We start from the raw sequence: 22692 nt of genomic DNA on the forward strand, positions 1-22692 counted from the left end.
TACTGCCTAGATTTACTTCTAGCATTTTCATAATTTTAGGTTTTAGATTTCAATCTTTATTCCATCTTGAGTTAGTTTTTGTATAAGGTGTAAGGAAGCGGTCCAGTTTCTATTTTCTGCATATGGCTAGCCAGTTTACCCAGCCCCATTTATTAAACAGGGAATCCTTTCCCCACTGCTTGTTTTTGTCAGGTTTGTTGAAGATCAGATGGTTGTAGATGTGCGGTCTTATTTCTGAGATCTCTATTCTGTTCCATTGGTCTATGTGTCTGTTTTTGTACCAGTACCATGCTGATTTGGTTACTGTGGCCTTGTAGTATAGTTTGAAGTTGGGTAGCATGATGCCTCCACCTTTGTCCTTTTTGCTTAGGACTATCTTGGCTATATGGGCTCTTTTTTGGTTCCAATTTTAAAGCAGTTTTTTTTTCCTAATTCTGTGAAGAATGTCAATGGTAGTTTAACGGGCACAGCATTGAATCTATAAATTACTTTGAGCTGTATGGCCATTTCACAATATTGATTCTTCCTATCCATGAGCGTAGAATGTTTTTTCCCATTTGTTTATGTCCTCTCTTATTTCCTTGAGCAGTGGTTTGTAGTTCTCCTTGAGGAGGTCCTTTGTATTCCTAATTTTATTCTCTTTGTAGCAATTGTACATGAGAGTTCATTCATGATTTAGCTCTCTGCTTGCCTGTTGTTGGTGTATAGGAATGCTTGTGATTTTTGCACATTCATTTTGTATCCTGAGACTTTGCTAAAGTTGCTTATCCACTTAAGAAGCTTTGGGGCTGAAATGATGGAGTTTTCTAGATATTAGATCATGTCATTTGCAAATAGATACAGTTTGACTTCTTCTCTTCCTATTTGAATACACTTTCTTTTTCTTGCCTGACTGCCCCGGCCAGAACTTCCAATACTATGTTGAATAGAAGTGGTGAGAGACAGCATCCTTGTCTTGTGCTGGATTTCAAGGGGAATGCTTCCAGCTTTTGTCCATTCAGTATGATACTGGCTGTGGGTTTGTCATAAATGACTCTTCAGACATTTCTCAAAAGCAGACACTTACGCAGCCAAAAAACATGAAAAAAAGCTGAACATCACTTATCACTAGAGAGATGCAAATCAAAATCACAATGAGATGGCATCTCACACCAGTCAGAGTGGCAATTAATAAAAATTCAAGAATTTTTGTATTTTGAAATTTTAAGATGCGAGGCTGTGGAGAAACGAACACTTTTACAGTGCTGGTGAAAATGTAAATTAGTTCAACCGTTGTGGAAGACAGTGTGGCAATTCCTCAAATACCTAGAATCGGAAATATCATTTGACCCAGGAATTTCATTACTGGGTATATACTCAAAGGAATATAAATCATTGTATTATAAAGGTACATGCACACGTAAGTCCATTGCAGCACTATTCACAATAGTAGACATGGAATCAATCCAAATGCCCATCAATGATAGACTGGGTTAAGAAAATGTGGTACATATACTCCATAGAATACTATGCAGACATAAAAAGGAACAAGATCATGTCCTTTGCAGGGACAAAGATGGAGCTGGAAGCCATTATCCTCAGCAAACTAACACAGGAACAGAAAACCAAACACTTACTGTTGGAAGCTGTACCATGAGAACACATGGACAGAGAGAGGCAAACGACACACACTGGGGACTGTCAGGGAGGCGGTGAGAGGCAGAGCATCAGGATAAACAGCTAATGAATACAGGGCTTAATACCTAGGTGATGGGTTGACAGGTACAGCAAACCACCATGACACATTTACCTATGTAACAAACCTGCACGTCCTGCACATGTATCCTGGAACTTAAAATAAAATTAAATTAAAATTTTTAAAAGATTTGATATTGTTGTACTAGGATTTTTAAAAATGTAATATACTGCAGAAAATCCACAGTATCTCTAGTACTCAAAGATGAACTAGATAAAGTAATAGATCTAGGAAAGGAAGAGAGAAGATGGGGCAAGAGACAAATGGACAGCAGTTACCATTCACTGTGATAAACTCTTCAATACACACTCATTAAGAGTACTACTCAGAGTATTTTCTCCTTTTATCTATTTTTTTTTTTTGCTTATGAAGACTAATTTTATTTTTTTAAGCAATTTCTTATCCTAATCTTTTATTTTCCTATTGCCACCACACCACTTCAGACTTTCATTATATTATACTCGTTTCTCCATGTCAGACTTCTCATCCTTTTACTTACCCCTTCTACCAAATTAGTTTTTCAAAGTATAATTCTAATTAACTATGACTTGAAGACATTATTTAATGATCCTTTACCAATTATTACATGTTATTATACCTACAACATAAAGGATAAAAACTGAACAGAGTATTTACTGAGAGACTAGAATAAACCAAATATTTTATTCATCTCTCAGTAAACAGATATTATATTATTATTTCCACTTTACTAATTAGGTAGCAAAAATTAAGTGTAGGTAATAAGTGGTAAGCCAACTAGGAAGTGGTGGACTGCAGATTTGAACTCATTTTTGTCACCATTATTTCATCATGTTCTAGTCTCTTACTGTGGCTATCTGAGTCAACAGATACTTTCTAGTTAGACGCAAACTTTGTTACAGCCAACTAATGTCCAGGCAGACAAAAACAAAAAGCATTACTTTGTCTACTTCTATTTTAATGTACATTCCCTATACCTAGACTTCTACACTATAATAGTTAAAATTTTAATAATCTGTGCATCTTAAATGCCACTGCATCTTAAATGCCACTGCCATCTTTCTATTAAATCTTTCTCTTATAGCCCCAAATGCATATGACTACTTCTTCCTCTGAATTCCTATGGTACTAATCGACAATTTACTGATTGGGTAATACTATTCATTATAGATTTCCTGAGTATTTGCTCTGTGCCAGGCATTGTGATAGGTCCTGGGAAATAAAAAGAAACATACACTATCATTTGCTTTGAAAAGCTATTAGTTATACCACATTAGAGCACTCATCACAGCCTGGCTGGCATTACAGTTACCACTTAATCTTATTGGCCATTTCAGGTTGTAAGAAATATGTAAGGCAGATAGATCCTGTTTTATTTATCTGCATGTCCCTGTGAACATCTATAATACTGTGTGGCACATAGTGGGGACTTAAAAAATACTTCATAATCCCCTAGACTAAGTTGGGCATCCCTTCCCTATGCTCTTCCTACTCCTCCCATAGTGCTCCATGTTTCTCTCTATTAGAGTTATACATCAACGTTAAGCATAGAAACATAGAAATACAGAGTTAAACATAATGAGGAAACTAAGGACCAGAAAAGTGATATTACTGGGGCTAGAGGCCTTGCTGCTTTCAACAAAGTGGAAACTAACACCAACACGGAATAGAATAGATTTTATCCATTATATCATGTTGCCTCTCCTGACTCAACAGATAGTTCAGTACTTCAATAAACACAAAGAAAGTTTATTAGTTTACTCAAATTCTATCTATAAAGAATTTCAATGTGCATTTTAAAGTTATTTAGAACATAAAGGAGATACTTAATTTGCTTTTTAATTTCATCATTAAATATAACCCATTATAAGTTAACTAGTTACAGATGGAAATAAAATCCTTTCACCAAAATGTGTCGTGTACTATTCATATTCTACACGCCCCATCTCACTTTTGTGTGTGTTAGAAAAAGAGATTTTAATAATTTATGCATATGCTAAGTACAGAAACAGAAAAAGGTATTAAGCAGAATAAAGAGCTTATATAAAGCTACTTATATTCCCTTAGGAACAGGGCTTGCTAAAGACAAGTCTAACAAAAATTTATAAATACTTTATTCTTGTGAGATTAACTCTGAAGATTATAATTTTCATAAATTTAACGGTATATTCTGACTGCATATGTTAATAATGGCAATAGTTGTTTAAATATATTCACAAGACTTAAGGTAACTGAAGTAAAATGTTTTAAAAATTGAAATGAATAATCTCTTAACTGAAAATTAAACTAGAAGAAAAATTTTAACTGCCACAAGATTCTCAAAATCTGTTATTATTCAAAAAGAAAATCAATTAAAGTTTCATGTGCTGTTGTTTATAATTCTTATATCTTTGAAATCCTCAATATGTAAAGTTTATCTGAAACTATGAATGCATTAAATGATATGTAAGTGCTTCTAAATAATGTTCCAAGTAAGATTTGATGTATAGAATTAGACAAAAGTGAACAGCTATAAATTACCAACATTTAAAGGTCTTACCTATTAATATCCTGTTCTTCTTGATGCCACTTTTTACTTCTTCAGCAATCAAATCAGTAAGCACTTGACACATGACATCAATTGATTCAAGGTGTTCTGGGCAGTCATTGCTTATTTTAAATCTGTCAAACCATACATTGGAGAGTCCTCCTTTCATAGGAGTATATGATCTGTTTAACAACCGCCCCCAAAAAAAGAAAAGAAAGGAAAAGGGAATATGAAAATTGATGCTTTAATTCTCAAAATATTAGTGTTTTGAATAAATGATTTCAATTTCCTCTAAGTTTTATAAGTTAAATGCATATTAAAACTACTCCCATGTACATTGTATTAATTATCCTATACTTACATTTAATCCATTAAAATTTACTAATGCCAGTTCATATCATCTTTACCTACTCCCTCCATCTTTTAAGAGGTAGAACAGTTACAGTACCAGCGAATGTTAATCCATTCATTGTATATTCACGCTCTGGGATACTATGTTGGTTAAAAAAAAAATACACACACATATGTGCACAGGCACACACACCATCAAGATATTCCAAACTGTAACGGAGTAAAGGGGGTCCTGTATTCAAGTACTATGTTGGTAGATGTAAATGAAAGGGGAACAAGAAAAAATCTTAGAGATTTCTGTGGGCAAACACAGAGAGGCATGGGGGATATGTAAGATAAACACAGAGAACAAATGTTTTCCAAATATGAAAAACAGAAGAGTTGCACAGAAGATAATGCTTATCCCTTGGCATGCCCTGCTTTCTCCTCATGTAATGATGAAAAAACAGAGTGCCAAAGAAAACACCTCCAGTGACAAAAGTGCCTATAGTAAGTTGAAAGAACTCTAAACCAATGACAATATTTCCCTTTGATGAACCCGACACATGATTCTTTCCAAACCAATACCTCTGCTACTTTGCCATCTCAAATTTAGTTATATACTGTCACCCACCAAAGTTAGTAAAGTAAAAGCATGAAATGTGCAGCTAAATTGAAAAACAAAAATAGAGGGTTAAAGGACAACAGGTGAGACCTGAACGTGCTTTTGTACTTCTTCTCTAGTGAAAAACTCAAGTAGAACCTCAGCATATCCAAGGAGCTAGAAATATTCAATTGTCATTGGCCTTGGGATGCATACAATCTTTAGGACTAGTGGGTGGTGCTGGAAGAGAACAGAATTACACCATTTTTCAATATTGATCATATCACCCCAAAATAGACATCCACTTAAGGAGCTTGGGCATCAAGAAGGTTATATTTGGAATGTTTCTCAGAGAAACTGAAAAAAAACCTGGAAACAAGAAAGTTGTGCTGACTAAAATTTAACAAAAATTCATATACAGGGGATCTTTTATTTACTCAAATAGAATCATACGAACATTACTTCGTAACACGTTTTCTAAAATTTAAATGGATACCATGAATACCTCTGAAAGTCAGTACATAAAAACTTAAATGTTTCCCTAAGTTTATGCAGACACATAAAATTTTTAAAATATGAAATTATGTATATATACATTGTTTAGATGTTTTAAATGTAAATCTCATTCATTTTTTACTCATCTCTCCATTCCTCCTCTTCTCTCCAACTCCCTCACACATCTTGTCCTTTACATTCAGGAAACTGTGTAAATGATATGAAATATATCCTTCAATGTTATTCTTATACATAAAAACATGGTATTTACAGGCTATTTCTTGGAGCACTATTAGCTTTTCAAAAATAGTCTATCTGATTCTATTATGTGCATCATTCTTTTTTCCTTCAACAATAGCTCATGGAAATCCTTTCATCAGATATAGTTCTAACTTACCCTTTTAATGGCTATATTCTATCCTATGATAAGGATAGTCTACAATTTAATCAGCCATTCCTCTAATAATGGGAATTAATTTGGTACCCAGTTTTCAGTCACTAAGAACAATGCTTCATTAAACATATGCATACATGTTTTTATCTACTAGAACTTTTATTCCTATGGAAAACAGTGAAGAAACAGGTTGGATTAAAAGGTACAATTTTTGTCTTAATGTCTCAAAGTTGCTTCCATAAAAGTTGTAAAAATTCACTTTCCTACAGGAAAGGTACAAAAATGTCCTTTTGCCCACAGCACTAATAGCAGTAGGTGCTAACATACATTAAAATGTTACCATTTAAGAGTATCAATTGAAGTTTTAAAACCAACTTTATTGAGGTATAATTTACATATATAAACTATATTGAACTATACACATTTTAGGTGTACAGTTCAATTACCTTTTACAAGGCAACCACCATCTCCACAGTGATATATAGAACATTCTTTTTCCTTGGAAAATTCCATCATGCCCCTTCACAAGCAACTCCCGTAAACTTCCCAGGCAACTACTGAGTGAGTCTAACAATATTGATTTCTTTTGCCTGTTCTATAACTCCACATAAGTGGAATTGCTGACTGATACCATTTGCTATATTTTTTCCTATTGTGGTTTCAATTTTTTTCTTGTTTAAAAGAGTACCTTGTCTATTATTGACAAATATTTGTTACATTTATTTCAGGTATTTTCTTCCAAGTCTATTTTGAATATTGATACTACGTTATTATGTATTTAAGGTTTTTTTTTAAAAAAAAAAACTGGATAAAATACTCCACATTTGATATAATGTCTTTTTTTAAAAAAATTAAATTTCTGGGTCTCCAGATTTGCTTAAGAAGCTCCTGCCAATCCATACGTTTTTTTTTGAGACGGATTCTCGCCCTGTTACACAGGTTGGAATGCAGTGGCGTGATCTCGGCTCACTGCAAGCTCCGCCTCCCAGGTTCGCGCCATTCTCCTGACTCAGCCTCTTGAGTAGCTGATACTACGTAGACGCCCGCCACCACGCCCGGCTAAGTTTTTGTATTTTTAGTAGAGACGGGATTTCACCGTGTTAGCCAGGATGGTCTTGATATCCTGACCTTGTGATCCGCCCGCCTCGGCCTCCCAAACTGCTGGGATTACAGGTGTGAGCCACCGTGCCTGGCCCCATACTTTTTTTATATGTAAAAGCCCAGATTTTCTTTTAAGATTTTTGTTTTCATTTTTATATCTAAGCCTTGAATTTTGGGGGAATTTCATACATGGAGTAACCTAAAGATTCAAATTCATTTTATTCCATGGGATAGCCAATTGTGCTTGTGCTATTAAGAGAGAGAGAAAGGGAGGGAAGGGGAAGACACCCTTCTCAGCAAACAGTGAAATTTTATCTTTGCCACATATTTTATAGTTCTGCATTATCTAGTCTCTCTAAACCTGATTTCTGTGAGAGAATTAAGCCCTAAGACATATGTTATATATAATGAACTGACTTCCCTCCAACACATCTAGAATGGTGCTAGTTTTATATCATACATGCGGTGGGCGGGAGAACAGTCACTCAAATAATTTTCTATGTCTTGTGATTCAGCTGAAGAGCTTTAGTTGAGAAAGGCTCTATTTTGTTCCACTAATCTATTTATCTATTAAGTTAGTATCACATTAATCAATTATGGTGGTTTTAGAGCATATTCTGAAGTTGTGTAAGGTAAGTTCCCCTCTCCTTACCATCATTACTACTAGTCTGTGTTTTCATACTTGTCCTAGCTATTTTCAGGCATCTATTGTTCTTGATTATCCAATAAATTTATCAATAAATTTAGTAAACTTTAAACTACTTTCAAATAATTATCCTTAAAAAATATTTTTGGAATTCTAATTAATATTGCGTTATTGTCTGAGAATTACATTTTATGACATAAACCTGTGAGGAGGGCAGATTTTTGCAGACTGAGCTTTTCCTTCATTGCTCTTTATCCAGGCTCTCCTACTATAAAATCTTGCACCAACTCTATAGTAGGACTCCTACAGAGCACAAATTATCCCACAACCCCATATGCCTTCTGACCTCAGAAGCTGTGTGGCTCTAGAAAGGTAGATAAATTGGAATTAGAAGGGGAGAGAAGGCTGAAAGCATTCAAACCTTCCTCATCCCAGAATCCCTGAAAATGAGAGTAGATGTTTTCCAAATAGTCATTGTCAGACAAAATGAAACCCCAAATTGTAGTCAAACTGTCACTAAAATCACGGTGAAGTTCTAAATCAAAATATCAAAAATACAACACTCACTTTAAAATTCAAATGAGCCTGTTACCCTTTTGGATTGTTTCTACTTCCCTTTTCATTTGACGCTGCTATTTCTGTGCTTATTTGTCTGTCTAAATACTTAAATAAGGATGATATCATAGGCTAAAATGTGAATCATTCTGGGAACTCAGCCATTAATGGAAAAAAGTGACATTCACTTAACTTTTCTTTTCTTGACAATACCTTAATTAGAGATAGATGCTCAGTAGAGGTAGAATCCCAATGTAAGTATTTTACTAATGTGGTAGCTAAGAAAATTAAAATTATCTTCAAACGGAGTAATTGAGAAAAGTTAACAGACAAAAATAATTTAGAACTTTCTTGCTAAGAAAGCATAACCAAGAATGTATAAATCTCCTAAAATGTTAGAATAACATTTAAATAAAATATAAAAGTTTGTTTTTTAAACAGCTAAAAACTGTCACATATGTTATACTCATTCACCTTCTTCCTCAAATAAATCACTTTATTAGCTGGTATAAAACTCCTCAGACATTACCACAATAAATAAATATGTTTGGCAAAGAACATCTGTGTGGTTCCTAAGTTAATCAATCAATCAACTCATTACACATTGGTAAAATACTAAGCTAGAATAAAATGTCCAAGGTTTAAAAAAGAGAGTTGACATTCAGCTTCATACCAAGTTGTTTTTGATCTGTATTGCCTTAAAGTCATAAAATCCAAAGGTCATTCATAACCTTTAAATTAACAAACTGGCACCAGTCTTCTTCTTTATCCTCATTTCATACCACTTCTCCCACCATTCACTAGGTTCCAGTCACATCTGTCACTTCCTTTTCTTCAAATAGGACAAGCTCATTATTAGTTGAGTGACTTTGCATCTGATATCCCCACTACTTAGAGGGCTCTTTGCAACATTTCTGCATGGTGGGCTCCGACTGTTCATTTAGGTCTCAGCTCAAGTGTCACCTTCTCAGGGGAGCTTCTTTGACTCTCCAACTGAAAATATACCTCCCTTTTACCCCACAACACACACATATACTCGCTATCCCATTATTCTATTTAACAGTCTTAATACCATTTGTCACTATTTGAAATTATTACATTTAATTTCCCTTTATTTTCTGTCTCTACATAAGCTCACTGAGAGCAGGGACTTTATCCTTTCCACAGACATAGCCCAGGTGCTAAGAACAAAGCCTGACATAGAAGAGATGCTAAATATCTGCTGAACAAATTTCAGTAATCATTTGTGTCACTTGGGAATAATTTGTGTCAGCTAGAAATAACCATGTCTAAAATTATTTTATTTTTGCTTCGACATATTTTGACTTTAACTCTTGTAAAATCTACACTGTGATTTGTAAAAAACAGTCCATTTTTGTTCCTTTTTTAAAAAACCATATCTAGGAAAACTTTTTCATACTAGTGCATATTTAAACATACCTAATACTTACCAAAGAAGTACATTATTTCTTCAAAGCAGCTGTTTTTAGTAGGGTTCCTTACTAGCATACTTGTAGTACAGATTTACCGTTATCAGGAGAGGGCTCTCCTACTATCATGCTTCAGATAGAAATCCTAAGTGATGGAGTAAAGAGGAATTCAATTGTTTACGATGCCTAAATAAAAAGTGCCTAGTTTATTTTAGAATAGATATTTACTGAAAAATACAAACATGGCCTTTATGTGGAAAAACAGTGAATCCAAAAGTATAGGCCCTATGCAAATCTTATTACTTTTATAATTTTTTAAAACACCAAAAGAAACTATATTATCACATAAATCATAAGTGGCTTGTTAAAAAGTATTTTTAAATGGAAATTCTGATAATAAACACAAACTAAGAAAATCTCTAATTGTAAATATAGCTAAAGCATGTCACAGAAATAAAAATCTTTATTGGGCACTTGAATTAAAGAGTCCAAATTACCACAGTGGAAAAAAAAAAAAAAAAAAGCAGTATTTTCCATCTAAATCAACACAGCAAACTAATTGCTGAGTTTTACTGAATATGACCCTACCTTAGCTGATTTAAAACATCTATTAAATATAGTTGAGGAAAATGGATACCTTATAATCAAAATGGTAATTCACAATTTAATCAAAACATGCTTATATGCTGTAATAGACCACAACTGAGTAAATACAATAAACTATTGTTCTCCTCTTAAGCTCTTTACAATATGGTTGACTGTTGAAAACAAAAATTATAACCTTGTTTGGTACAGTTTTCAATGTATGCAGACAAAATACATATGAAAACTATAACATACACAAGATGAGGATAAAGGGACCTATATAGTTACAAGGAAAAAAAAAAAAAAAAACCAACAAAGAACTCTAAGTAGGTAAAAAAATCTGTGCTATGTACATCATAATCCCTATGGCAATCAGAAAAAAATAAAGCAAAATGGTGTATTAAAAAATGAATAATTCAGTAGAAAGTATAAAACGGAAACAGAGGAATGAAAAGCAGTAGACCTAAATTCAAGATGTAAATTGCTTAAACAAATCACTTGGAAGACAAATTATCAGCTTGGTTACAGATGAAAACAAAGCCCAGCTACGTGTTGTCTATAAGAAATCCACTTTAAATATAATGATATAGGTAGGTTAAAAGCAAAAGAATGGAAAAAGACATACTGTACAGCTCTAATCAAAAGGTAAAAGGATGAAAAGTGTCATGTAAACAGTAAGCATAGGGAAGTTGAGATATATTATATTTTTATTAAACACAGCACAACAGAGTATTACCACAAATTAAAAAGGAACATTTTATAGATAAAAGTAGCCATAAAAAGACAATAATACTACATGAATATGCACCTAATAATATAGCCCAAAAATACATAAAGAGAAAACTGACAGAACTAAAGGGAGAAACAGACCAACCTACAATCATAGAGATTTTAATACCCATCCCTTGGTAACTAACAGAACAACTTAGAAAAGTAATCACTAAACACATACAGAATTAGCGTCATGCTTTCAAACACCGTGAACCATTAACATTTATAGAACACGACACACAGAAATGCACAGTAACAGTCACCAAGATAGACCATATGCAAAGCCATAAAAAGGTCCCAATGAGTATCAAAAAGAAGAAAATCATACAGGCTATTTTCTCTAACAATAATGAAATGAAACTAGATATCAGCAGTAATAAGAATATCTAGAAGAGCTCCAAATATCTGGAAAGAACATATTTCTAAATAACTCCTGGGTTAATGAGGACCCAGAACTTAAGGGTTATTTGGGTCCCATGGGTTATATAGGTCCCAGAACTATATTTTCGGTAACTGGCCAGAGTAATACCTTCCATCCCACATACCCTTCTTACAGTGTAACTCTGTCTGACACTTCATCAAGAAACAGAAGTCTATGTTTTCTCCGCTTGATTCTACGGAGTCTTTTAACTAATGAGGGAAGAGAACTATGTTACTGCTAACACTAGGTCTATAGGTCTGGTTCTCTTTAGACACTTGCTCTTGGAATCCAGCCTCCATGCTACCAGGAAGCCCAAGATACTACATGGTGAGGTCTCACAAAAGTGTTACAGTAATAAGACCAAAGGAAGGTCCCAGTTAATATCCAGCATTATGCCATATATGTGAGTGAGCCTTCAGATGATTCCAGTTCCTAGCAATCACATGACGAGTCATCACCAGTCTTCAAGTTTCGCCATAGGAGAGGCCCCAGATCAAGTCATAACCACTGCCCCCTTTCTGAATTCTTAGCCCACAAAATTTGTGAACGTAACAAAACTATTATTATTTGGGGTGGTCTGTTATACAAGTACAGCAATGGGACCATGAAGATTTGAAAACATTTCAATACAAATAAAAAGAGAGAGAAAAAATTAGTGGAACTTAGCTAAAGTAATATTAGTGAGAAATGTATAGATTTAATGTAAATAGAAGAAAATAGAAATATAAGAATAGCTATAAATGAAATAGAAAGCAATTAAGAGAGAAAATAAGAAAGCCAAAGTTGGTTCTATAAAAGCTTAATAAAATTGGTAACCTCTTGGTAAGATGAACCATGAAAAAAAAGAGAAAATATACAAATTATTACCAGTAATGAAATAAAAGGTATCAACAACAAATCATAAAAGCATTAAAAGGAAATATCATGAACATCTTTGTGTCAATAAATTTGACAAATCAGAAAAAAGATACAAACTTCATAAGAAACACAAATTATCAAAACTGGCATAAAAATAAATATAAAATCTGAATATCTTGGTTTCATGAAAGAAATTGAATTCATTACCCAAACCTTCATACAAGGAAATCTCAGGTTCAGGTAATTTCACTAGTGAATTTTATCAAATATTTAAGGAAGAAATAACATAAACTCAGACACAGAGAAGGGAATCCTTCCCAATGCTTTTAAGAGACTAGCATAACCCTGATGATAAAGTTTTTCAAAGGCATTAAAGAAAATCACAGAACAATATTCCTCAAGAACACAGACATAAAATTCTTTACTAAAGTATTAGCAAAACGAATTTAGATACATATAAAAAGGATAATACATTACAAAAGGGTTTATCTCAGGAATGTAAGGTTGGTTTAAGACTTGGAAATCCATTAATGTAATTCATTGTGTTAACAAAATGAAAGATAAAAACCATGACTACTTCAAAGGACACAGAAAAGCATTTGATAAATTCACAAAGAAACCTCTCAGCTAATTAGGCAAAGAAATGTCCTCGATATTAAAAAAAAAGGCATATATACAAAAAAACCCCTAGGACTAACATCATACTTAACAGTGAAATACTGAACACTTCCCCTCTAAGATTACACAGGAAGGAAGTACTCATTTCTATTTAACATGGTACTGGAAGTTCAAACAAGTTCAAAAAAGCAAGACAATGAAATAAAATGCATATACAAAATTAATAAGGAATATACTAAATAAGTACTAGAAATAAGTGAATTTAGAAAGATAGCAGGACACAGGACAAAATAAAACAAAATAAAAAAGTAAATTTATTTCTCTGTACTAACAACAATTTAAAAATTAAATTTTTTAAAATTCCATTTACAATAACATGAGGAAACAAAATACTTGTAAACAAATTTAGCAAAAGACTGCTACACTAAAAACTCCAAATCACTTCTGAGAGAAATTAATAAAGACCTAAATAAATGGTGAGACATACCATGTGTATGTATTAGAAGGCATCTATTTTCTCTAAATCAAACTAGATTCCATGCAATTTCAATCAAAATCCAAACAGGTGTTTTGTAAAACTGAAGAGCAGGTTCTAAAATTTACACGTAAATGCAAGTAACACAGAATGGGCAAAAGTTACACCACTTGGTTTCAAAATTTTCTATACAGCTGTGATAATTAAAACAATTTTATACTACTATAAGATTAGACCAACAGACCAATGGAATAGAGTCTAGATAAGAATTCAAATTATGCTCACAAAAAGACTTGTAACAAGAATATTTATGGTAGAATTATTCATTAGCTCTCCAAACGTGCAACAACAGTAAAATAAATAAACAAATTGTCGTATATTTATACAATACCTACTTAGAAGTTTTAAAATTGAACTATTGATACACACATCACACATATAGATGAACCCCAAAAATACCAAGTTGAATAAAAGAAGCCAGACACAAGATTACATTAAATCATTTCACTAAATGACTCAATTTAACTGAAATTCAAGAACAAGCCAAACTATATTATAGTAATAGATATCCAAACAATAATACATGATACGGGAATTGACTTGAAAGAAGCACGAGGAAACTTTCTGCAGTGATGAGAATCTTCTCCAACTTAATTGAGGTAAATAGGTGCATAAAGTTACCAAAATTCTCTGTACTATAATTTATCAAAATTAACTATGCACATACAATTTTTGTATTTCACTGTAATTTTAAAGAAACATGTTAGAACTTATGTCCACAAGATGTCATTAAGAATGTGAAAATGCAAACCACAAAGAGAAGGTATTTGTATTCATATATCCAACAAGAATAATAAACTGTAGCCAAAAAACTATAGAGCTCCAACAAATCAATAGAAAAAGATGACCAAATAAAAAGAATGGGCAAATAATCTGAGTGGGTATTTCTTTTGAGGATATTTAAATGCTCAATAAGCATATGAAACAGTGTGGAACATAATTAGCATTAAAGAAATATTAATTAAAAGCACAATAAGATACCATTACACATCTACTGGTTTGGCTAAAATTAAAAAGACAATGGAAAGTGTTCAGGAGGATGTGAGATAAATGGGAATATTGAATACTGCTGGCGAGGCTGTCAACTGTTACAGCCTCTCTGGAAATAGGTTTGGCATTGTGTACCAAAGTTAATAAAGCTTAACCTGCTTTTATACGTTTCATTTTCACTCATTTCTATAAATACTGGCTTGGGTAAAGCCACATAATAGTAAGCATCATTTCCATGTAACGGGAGACTAGATACATTCTAGGACAAAACTGGCCAACTAACAGGCAGGTAAACCCTGAATATCATTTACATGCCATCAATTGAATGATTTTACAAGCCAAGTAATACCTTCAGTATACCCTATAGGAATAACATAATCCATGAAATATCTGTAGTAGAGAAAAACTTACAGGTTTACAAGTGGTAAAAGAAAAAAAACAGGAGAGAGAATAAATACCAGAAATGTGGACAATATTGGAAAGATGTAGCAAAATATTAAAGCATGAAATCTTGATAAATTTTTGAAAAGGTTGTTAAAGTTCATTTTTATCCTGAACCAATCACATTAAAAAGAGTGAGAGTTAAGGAAGGCACGTATCTATCACATGCCTCCTTTAGATGTCACCGGAAAGGTAGCAAGCAAGGTAGATGACTCCAGAGTCTCTCTTATTAGCAGCACAAGAAACACTGCCATAATAGATGGAAGGTAGCAACTATCCTTACAACCCCAAATGAAGCCATATTATGCTACAAAAGCAAGGACAATAAATCTATGCCCAAACTGCTTGCCTAAACAGGGTCATGTGTTAGGAACATCAATCAGAAGTCTTAAAACAGCAAAGTACACCATGAATGCCAGAGCATTCTAATAAAATACTATCAAACAGCATTCTGAAGTGTGGAAACCAATCAAAGGCTGTAGACTTAATGACACCGCAGCACTCCTCAATTTGAGACTCATTAGTTAAAAGTGGCTCATAATCTTGTGCTCACTCAATTAATCTATTACTGGGTCATGCCCTAGGACAAGTAACTGCAACCCCTTATGAACAACAATTCTTAGATTATTTACCACAACAAAACATGCTTTTTAAAACCTCACATAGGCATAAACTATTATACAATTAAAATATTAGCATTATATATAAATACCTGCAATTACTCATTCTTATTACACTATTTTAAATTATAACAAGCAAATATTATAAGACATTTATTTGATATTCACTAAACATCTATTTGTCAGGTTCTATGCTAAGTGCTTAGAGATACTGTATCCTTTAGTGTCTGTAGGAATACAGAAGTATCATATAAACTGCTCTAGAAAATTAGTCTAGCACAAGGTAGGAAAAAATCAGCCAATTGTAATATACTAAGTATGATATTATCTCTCTTAACTGACCTCCATTGAACTGCCTTACAGTATTAACCAAACCCATGTGTTCCTATAGCTAATGCTCATGGAAGACCAAATGGTCCAGATCAAGAGGCTTCATTCTTGTACACCCTCACACTTTCACTCCCACAAATTGAGCCTTATGCTTTTTATGCTTACCAAGAGTCAACTATGTTTGTTCTCAAATTTGTTTATGCCAGCTTCATTTTCTATTGCAATTAAATAATTTAATATTTAAAGTAATGTGTTGGAAATCTTCTATGTTTCGCTACTAATAACTGAAAACTTGAGCAAACCAATAAGTATTGTATGCATAAGTAAAAATGATGACTTAATCTAGAACAGTGGCTCCGAATATATTGTATACGGGAACTCCTCTTTAAGGTCTAAAACTAAGCTGTAGAAAACGGAAGCCCCCACCACATAAGGTTATGAAGCACGTAAATGTAGCCAGTGCAACTTGAGGAACTTAATTTTTACTATTATTTAACTTAAGTGTAATTAGCCAGCATCAGAAGTAAGATATGTAGTACATGTAAAACACATGCCAAAATTTGAAAATTTAGTGTGAAAATATAAAATATCACTTTAACAATTTTATACCAATTACATGTTGAATATTTTGAATATACTGGGTTAAATAAAATATATTATTAAAATTTTACATATTTCTTCCTTTTTATAATGTGGTATCAAGAAAATTTTAATTTATTTGTAGCTCATATTACACTTCTGTTGGTGAATACGGTCTAAAATGTTTGATGATCTGTCCAAATAGCTATTGATTATAAAACTGTATCACAAAAAGCTACTATGAAGCTGGCTAGTCCAATGATTTCATATTTTACTAAATCACAACAGCAACCACAAATAATGCTTAGTGCACACGGAGATTTCTGGATTTTCTGAAATATCTCTGGCCTAAAGTTTGAGAAATACTGTCTAGAATTCCTATCACAATTGGTAATGACATGAAATTCTTAAGATAAAGAACATTAATTCCTAGAATAAGGTTTTCAATGGTCTTATGATTAATCAGACAATTGTATTTATATTTAGGCAGAAATGAACTTCTTTCCTCCCTGCAGAAATACCACTATGTTTCTTCCTTCCAACTCAACTACCCTAAAAATCAGTAACAACAAGCTCTTTTGACATTTTCAAAGACATGCAATTTAGAGCACAGAAATAACCACTGGTGATTGGGTCTTTCAACTACACTACCAAACTTTTGAATTCTACTAAAATTACATTTAAATAATAACTCCTTTGAGTCTTCAGTCTTACCTTATCATTTTGTTCTCCCTTTTTCAATTCTATCAATTAAAGTAAGTAAATTCTTATTAGTTCATATAAAAATGTCCTTGAAGTTCTGGTTTTATTTCTCTTTAATACTAAGTTAACGGAAATATAAAGCAAGGCATTTGCATAGTGTGCCTGATAAGAAAAAATCAAGAACAGGCTGGGCGCAGTGGCTCCTGCCTGTTATACCAGCACTTTTTGGGAGGCCGAGGTGAGTGGATCACCTCAGGTCAAGAGTTCCAGACCAGCCTAGCCAACATGGCAAAACCTTGTCTTTAAAATTAGCTAGGCATGGTGTCACATGCCTGTATTCTCAGCTACTCAGGAGGCTGAGGCAGGAGAATCCTTTGAATTCAGGAGGCAAAGGCTGCAGTGGGCCAAGACTGTACCACTGCACTCCAGCCTGGGCAACAGAGCGAGACTCTGTCTCAGAAAAGAAAAAAAAAAATCAAGAACAGATTATGAGAAATCAGATTGGGGTGTAGCTCCACACATCATTTCACTTAACCAAAAAAAATCCCCAATACTTGATTTACAGCATGTGTTCCGAATAAAAGACTATGCAGATGTTAATTTAATGTTTACAAAGAGCGGTTTGACCTCAAAACTATAGCAGTTTTATTACTGTGAATTTTGTTGCACACACCTACAGGTTACATAACCTAAATATTTATTAAGTAGTCAATTCCATCTTCCTATTCTGGTTTACTGATTAAAAAAGCATAACATTGTTTCTTAATAATCCTTTTAAATGTGGAAAGAATGCCATAAAACCCTTTTCCAGAGATTATGAACTCTGGCTTAACTAAATTATTAGAAAGATTATACTTGTTGGAGTTATTAAGTTTCCTTTTGGGGTGAATGTAGGGAAGAAGAAAGTATGAAAGTTGAGCAATCTGCAGGGCAAGAGGAAGCAGAGTTACATAAGCCATGCTTGGGACACAGTTTAAATTCAGAGCTTTAGGGAATGCTTTACAGAGAGGGAATAAATTACTCACCTGACAAAACTTGGTCCAACAGTGTCACTGCAATAAAGGATACATTCTGGGGACAAAGTACTCTAATTTAAAGTATCTTAAATACAAAATCAAGCTTAAAGAACTCCTAGCTGGCACATCTCTTTACATATATTTTATGCCACAGAGTTATATTGACAAGTGAGATAAATTACTACATACCTGGGAGGAGCTGTTGGATAAATAATTTTTATGTGTTGGAATGTTAAATCTTGATTTAAAACCTGCTTGATCCACATTCTTAATCTTTGTCCAGAATCACCTGATGAATCACAAAATCAAGATTAAAATAAATATTTTAGTAATACAATGCATTTCAAAGCAGTCTAAAACTTTTATGTCACACAGAGGATGGAATAAGGAAAAAACCTACATACATAATAATAACTGAATAGAAACTGACTTATTAATATGAATTAACTAACCAGGTCTCAGTAACTAGCATTAATTTTGATTATTTTACTCCTGGCTTCACCATTGATTACTCTGAAGATCTTGTTTAAGCTTAAGTTTTAAGTTTCCTAATTGTTTAGTGGGTACTACAGGAATAAATAAATTGATTTTTCTAAAAAAAAAAATTATTTCTGTATTTATATGTGATTTTTAAGTCATTTATCTTATTCTTAATAGTAATAAATTCCTAAAGTGATTGTTAAACTTCTGTAGTTAGAAGAACCTAATATAATTTTCTTGGTTTAAAAAAAGTCCAAAAGGTATACTCAATGTAATTTTAACTTGAAGAAATCATAATTTAATTTTGACAACATGTTTGCATGATCCAAAAGAATGATTATCTACTCCAAAGCTGATAAGTAATAAAAAATCATACAAATATTAATATATATGTATTTACACGAAAAATGGAAGGAAATAGAAGTCCATCTTATGGAGTCTTCAGGAGGAAATTAAGAGGTCACAACTTTAATTTTTTCATCAATTAACTCATTAAGGTGTCAGTTCAAAAACTGTCTATTGAATCCCTATTAATGTGTCAAACACTGTGTTCACCGCTAGAGAGGCAATGATGGCGGGGTAAGGGAGTAATAGAGTCCATATTCTTATGGAGTCTGTAGCATATTGCGAAAAACAGAAATTAGTCAAAAAATCACACAAATAAATGTGAAAGGCAAATGTAATTGCTTCAAAGATGAGACACTTGCTGCTGCAAGGATTTATTATATTCAGAATTGACTGGCTTATGGAGTTCAAGGATAAATGCACTAGCCTATAAACTATGCAAGACGAAGTTTATTATGTATTTTATCTGAGTTATTTGTTCACATAGTGCCTAGAACAGGACTGACAAAAATTGGGTATCCAAAGATAGTTGCTGAATGGTTTGAACTAAAGTCTACAGGACGGTGAGAAGTGCAGGGCAGAAGCAAAAAGTATCCCAGGCCAAGGAAAGGGCAGGTGCCAATATTCTGCACAAGAAGGAGCAGTAAGACATGTAAGAACTGAAAAGCAGAGAATGAAAAGAAGAGCAGTGTCTATAAAATGAGACCAGAGAAACTGTAGGAACCTGACAAATCTGTTCATGGAGAAGCCATGAATATTTCTGACAGAAAGCTTGGCATGATTCTAAAGGATCAATCTGGAAAATGTGTCAAGACAGAATTGAAAGACAGCAAAAGTAGATGTACAGAGATCAGTTAGGAAACTATTGTTCATGCTTAGACTAGGGTGATGATATAGATAGAAACAGATATTAAAGAAATTTAGGTGGTAAAATTAATAGAGATTGGCAATGGATTTGTTATGAAGGGTCAATAGTGAAAGATTTCATGGATGACTAACAGGCTTTTGACCAGAGTAACTGGGTGAACAATAATACTAGACACCTGCCTAGGCAGGAAACATAAGCAACAGGCATACACAGGTTGAGTGTGAGATGCCTCTTTGTAATGCATGCAAGGTCTAATACCATGGGTTGATTGAGCAACTATGGACAGGTAGAGGGGAGGACAAAATCCAATCTAGGGTCCTTAAGGAGGATAAGCTAACAATGAGTTTCACATTATTAAAAAGTCCTTTCTTAAAGAGAAGGGAAAAATATGGGGAAGAGACCTTACATGGCCCACAAAAGCTAAAATGCTTACCTGACTTTTTACTGAAAGTTTGCCAACCCCTGCCCTATACTACCTGGATGTCAGTACCCTCTTGGATATCCCTTCCTATTCTTCTCACTCCAGGCACACTAGCCTTACTGCTGTCCCTTGAACATGTCAAGGAACCTACCCTGGGACCTCCAACTTGGCTTTTCCTTTGTCTAAACAGTCTAACCCAATATCTACATTATTCTCATCACCTAAGTCTAGCTGTAAAGTTTCATCTTCTGTCATCTTTGCAGTGAGGCATATCCTGACTACTTTATTCAAAATTGTAACACTGTTCCAACTCCTTATCTAAGGAAGCATTCCCTTATCCTGCTTTCTTTGCTTCCATAAAACTGACTACCTTCTACTATAGTATTTATTTATTTCATTAGAACATAAGCTCCATGAGAGCAGTGATTTGTTTTGTTCATTGCTATATGATCAGAGCACAGAACAGTGCCTTACTCATGGAGGCTGTGATATAGTTCTTGAATGAATGGATTCATGAATGAATGTATCAGACAGTTAGATAAACTTGTCTAGAGCTCAAAAATAGAATCTATGAATCTCCATAGAAATTCAAACATTCTGTTGTTACCTATACACCGGCGACACAAATGGGTATCTCTAGGAGACTTCTGTGATTAGCCTAGGGAGAAAAATGTAGAGTGAAAAACCTTGAACCAAATTTAGAGAAACCCCATCATTAATGGCCAGGTAGAGGAGGATGAGTCTGCAAAAGAAACCAGAAGGAGCAAATCAAGATAGAAAAAGAACCAGGAGAGTTTTTTGAGAAGAAAGCTGAATGTGGATGACAGTTCAAATAAGAGGAAGACTGAAAATGTCCATTACATTGAGCGACACAGAGCTTGAGCTTACTGGTGACTTTACCAAGAAGCTACTTAGTCAACTTGCTGAGCCTTACTACACAAGAAGAAAGCCATAAACAAGACGCATGGTTTGGGCTTTGTGGACCTAATAGGTTAGTGTGGAATACAGACATTACGTTACATAATTACAAGTATGATGACTACTACTGAAAGAAGAACCAGTGTCCTATGGGAGCAAATAAGAGTGAATTAATCTGATCTGAGAGACTGAACAAAACTAATTAACCTATCATTTATTTTTATCATCTTAAAAGAAGGTCCGTCTTTAGTACTTTATTAATAGAAAAGGCTCAAATTAAGTTGGCTATATATAATTTACACTCCCATATGTTCTTCTATGGCTGCTATCTCCTAGAAGAAAATCTCAAGCTTTTAAGGTTTTTTATTTGAAAAAACAAAATATGTCTTTAATAACATTTTTTCAGCCTTGAAGAGTAAGAATGAAGCTGCAAAACAACATCTATGCATTCACAATGTCCACTTTTTAAAAAGCTAGTACCTTATTCCATAGTAAAACTGTTAAAACTGGTTAACAGTATGGTAAAACTGAGTGTGATTAAACTGTTAGAATTGCTTTGCCCATATTCTAATTAAGCAGAAACCAAACATCTCCTATAACATAACCGCATATATTAAAGTTTAATGTAAAATCACTAGCTGCTAAAGACCTACTGGATGATAAAGACCTACTCCTAATGATGAAGATGATAAAGACCTACTCCCAATAAGGTTTTATTTACTTCAATGGATATTTAAACATATAGGAATCACATTATACTCGCATACTTGGCAGAATTCTTTGCATAAATTCTTGGTTCAAAGTGCAAAGGAAAAAATACATACATACATGACTCTGAATTTTAGAGACATATCATTACAGGTTATAAAAATGTAATCTGAAATTTTAAAAAAAGGATAGTTACTTTTAGCAAAGAGGTCCAGGGGAAAAAAGAACATAGTCTAGGAGTTCTTCCTAAATATAATGAGAATTGATTATGAGAAAGGGTACAGTGCTGGGGAATTTCTGGGTACTTATAAATGAACACTCTTGGAGCCCTAAATAGTATCACCAGTCTCCTAGTTATTAAGTACCACTGTCATCTTGCACACTTCACCTTCTAAATGTATGCCAAGTCTTTTCCTTTAAACACTATTGGCCCTCTTCTTCCCTATCTCCAAAACAATACATCCTAGTTCAAGCTTTTTCACCTTACCTCACCAAAGCCCTGAGTTTGAGGTCGGAGAGCTTTGGGTTCTAATCCCAAATCCGCCACTACTCACAGTAACAGCTAAAAGACCTTGGCCAAGCTGCTGAACCTGTCTGGCCTCATTTTCAAAATAAAGAGAATACGTCCCACAATTGCCCTTTTCCAGGTCTCTGCCCAGTACCTTTCCAATTCCCTCCCAATCACAGTCC

At 33.7% G+C, this 22692-nt stretch overlaps 1 protein-coding gene across 6 annotated transcripts in view; it reads right to left on the minus strand.

Annotated features, from left to right (window-relative positions):
* The window catches only part of LYPLAL1 (lysophospholipase like 1), a 39077-nt gene that overhangs the window by 15181 nt on the left and 1204 nt on the right, over positions 1 to 22692 (minus strand). For 2 of the 6 annotated variants that reach the window (XM_025360358.1, XM_025360382.1), the window contains exons 2-3: positions 18452 to 18551; positions 4254 to 4423 (exon numbers count right to left, since the gene is read on the minus strand). In XM_025360358.1, the coding sequence (XP_025216143.1) occupies positions 4254 to 4423; positions 18452 to 18551 (270 nt within the window). Of the gene's footprint in view, positions 1 to 4253; positions 4424 to 18271; positions 18299 to 18451; positions 18552 to 22692 lie in introns of all 6 variants that reach the window. The other 4 variants (XM_025360363.1, XM_025360351.1, XM_025360372.1 and 1 more) reach the window with 4 other exon arrangements.

This window comes from Theropithecus gelada, chromosome 1 (assembly GCF_003255815.1).
Source record: "Theropithecus gelada isolate Dixy chromosome 1, Tgel_1.0, whole genome shotgun sequence".
Taxonomy (NCBI): domain Eukaryota; kingdom Metazoa; phylum Chordata; class Mammalia; order Primates; family Cercopithecidae; genus Theropithecus; species Theropithecus gelada.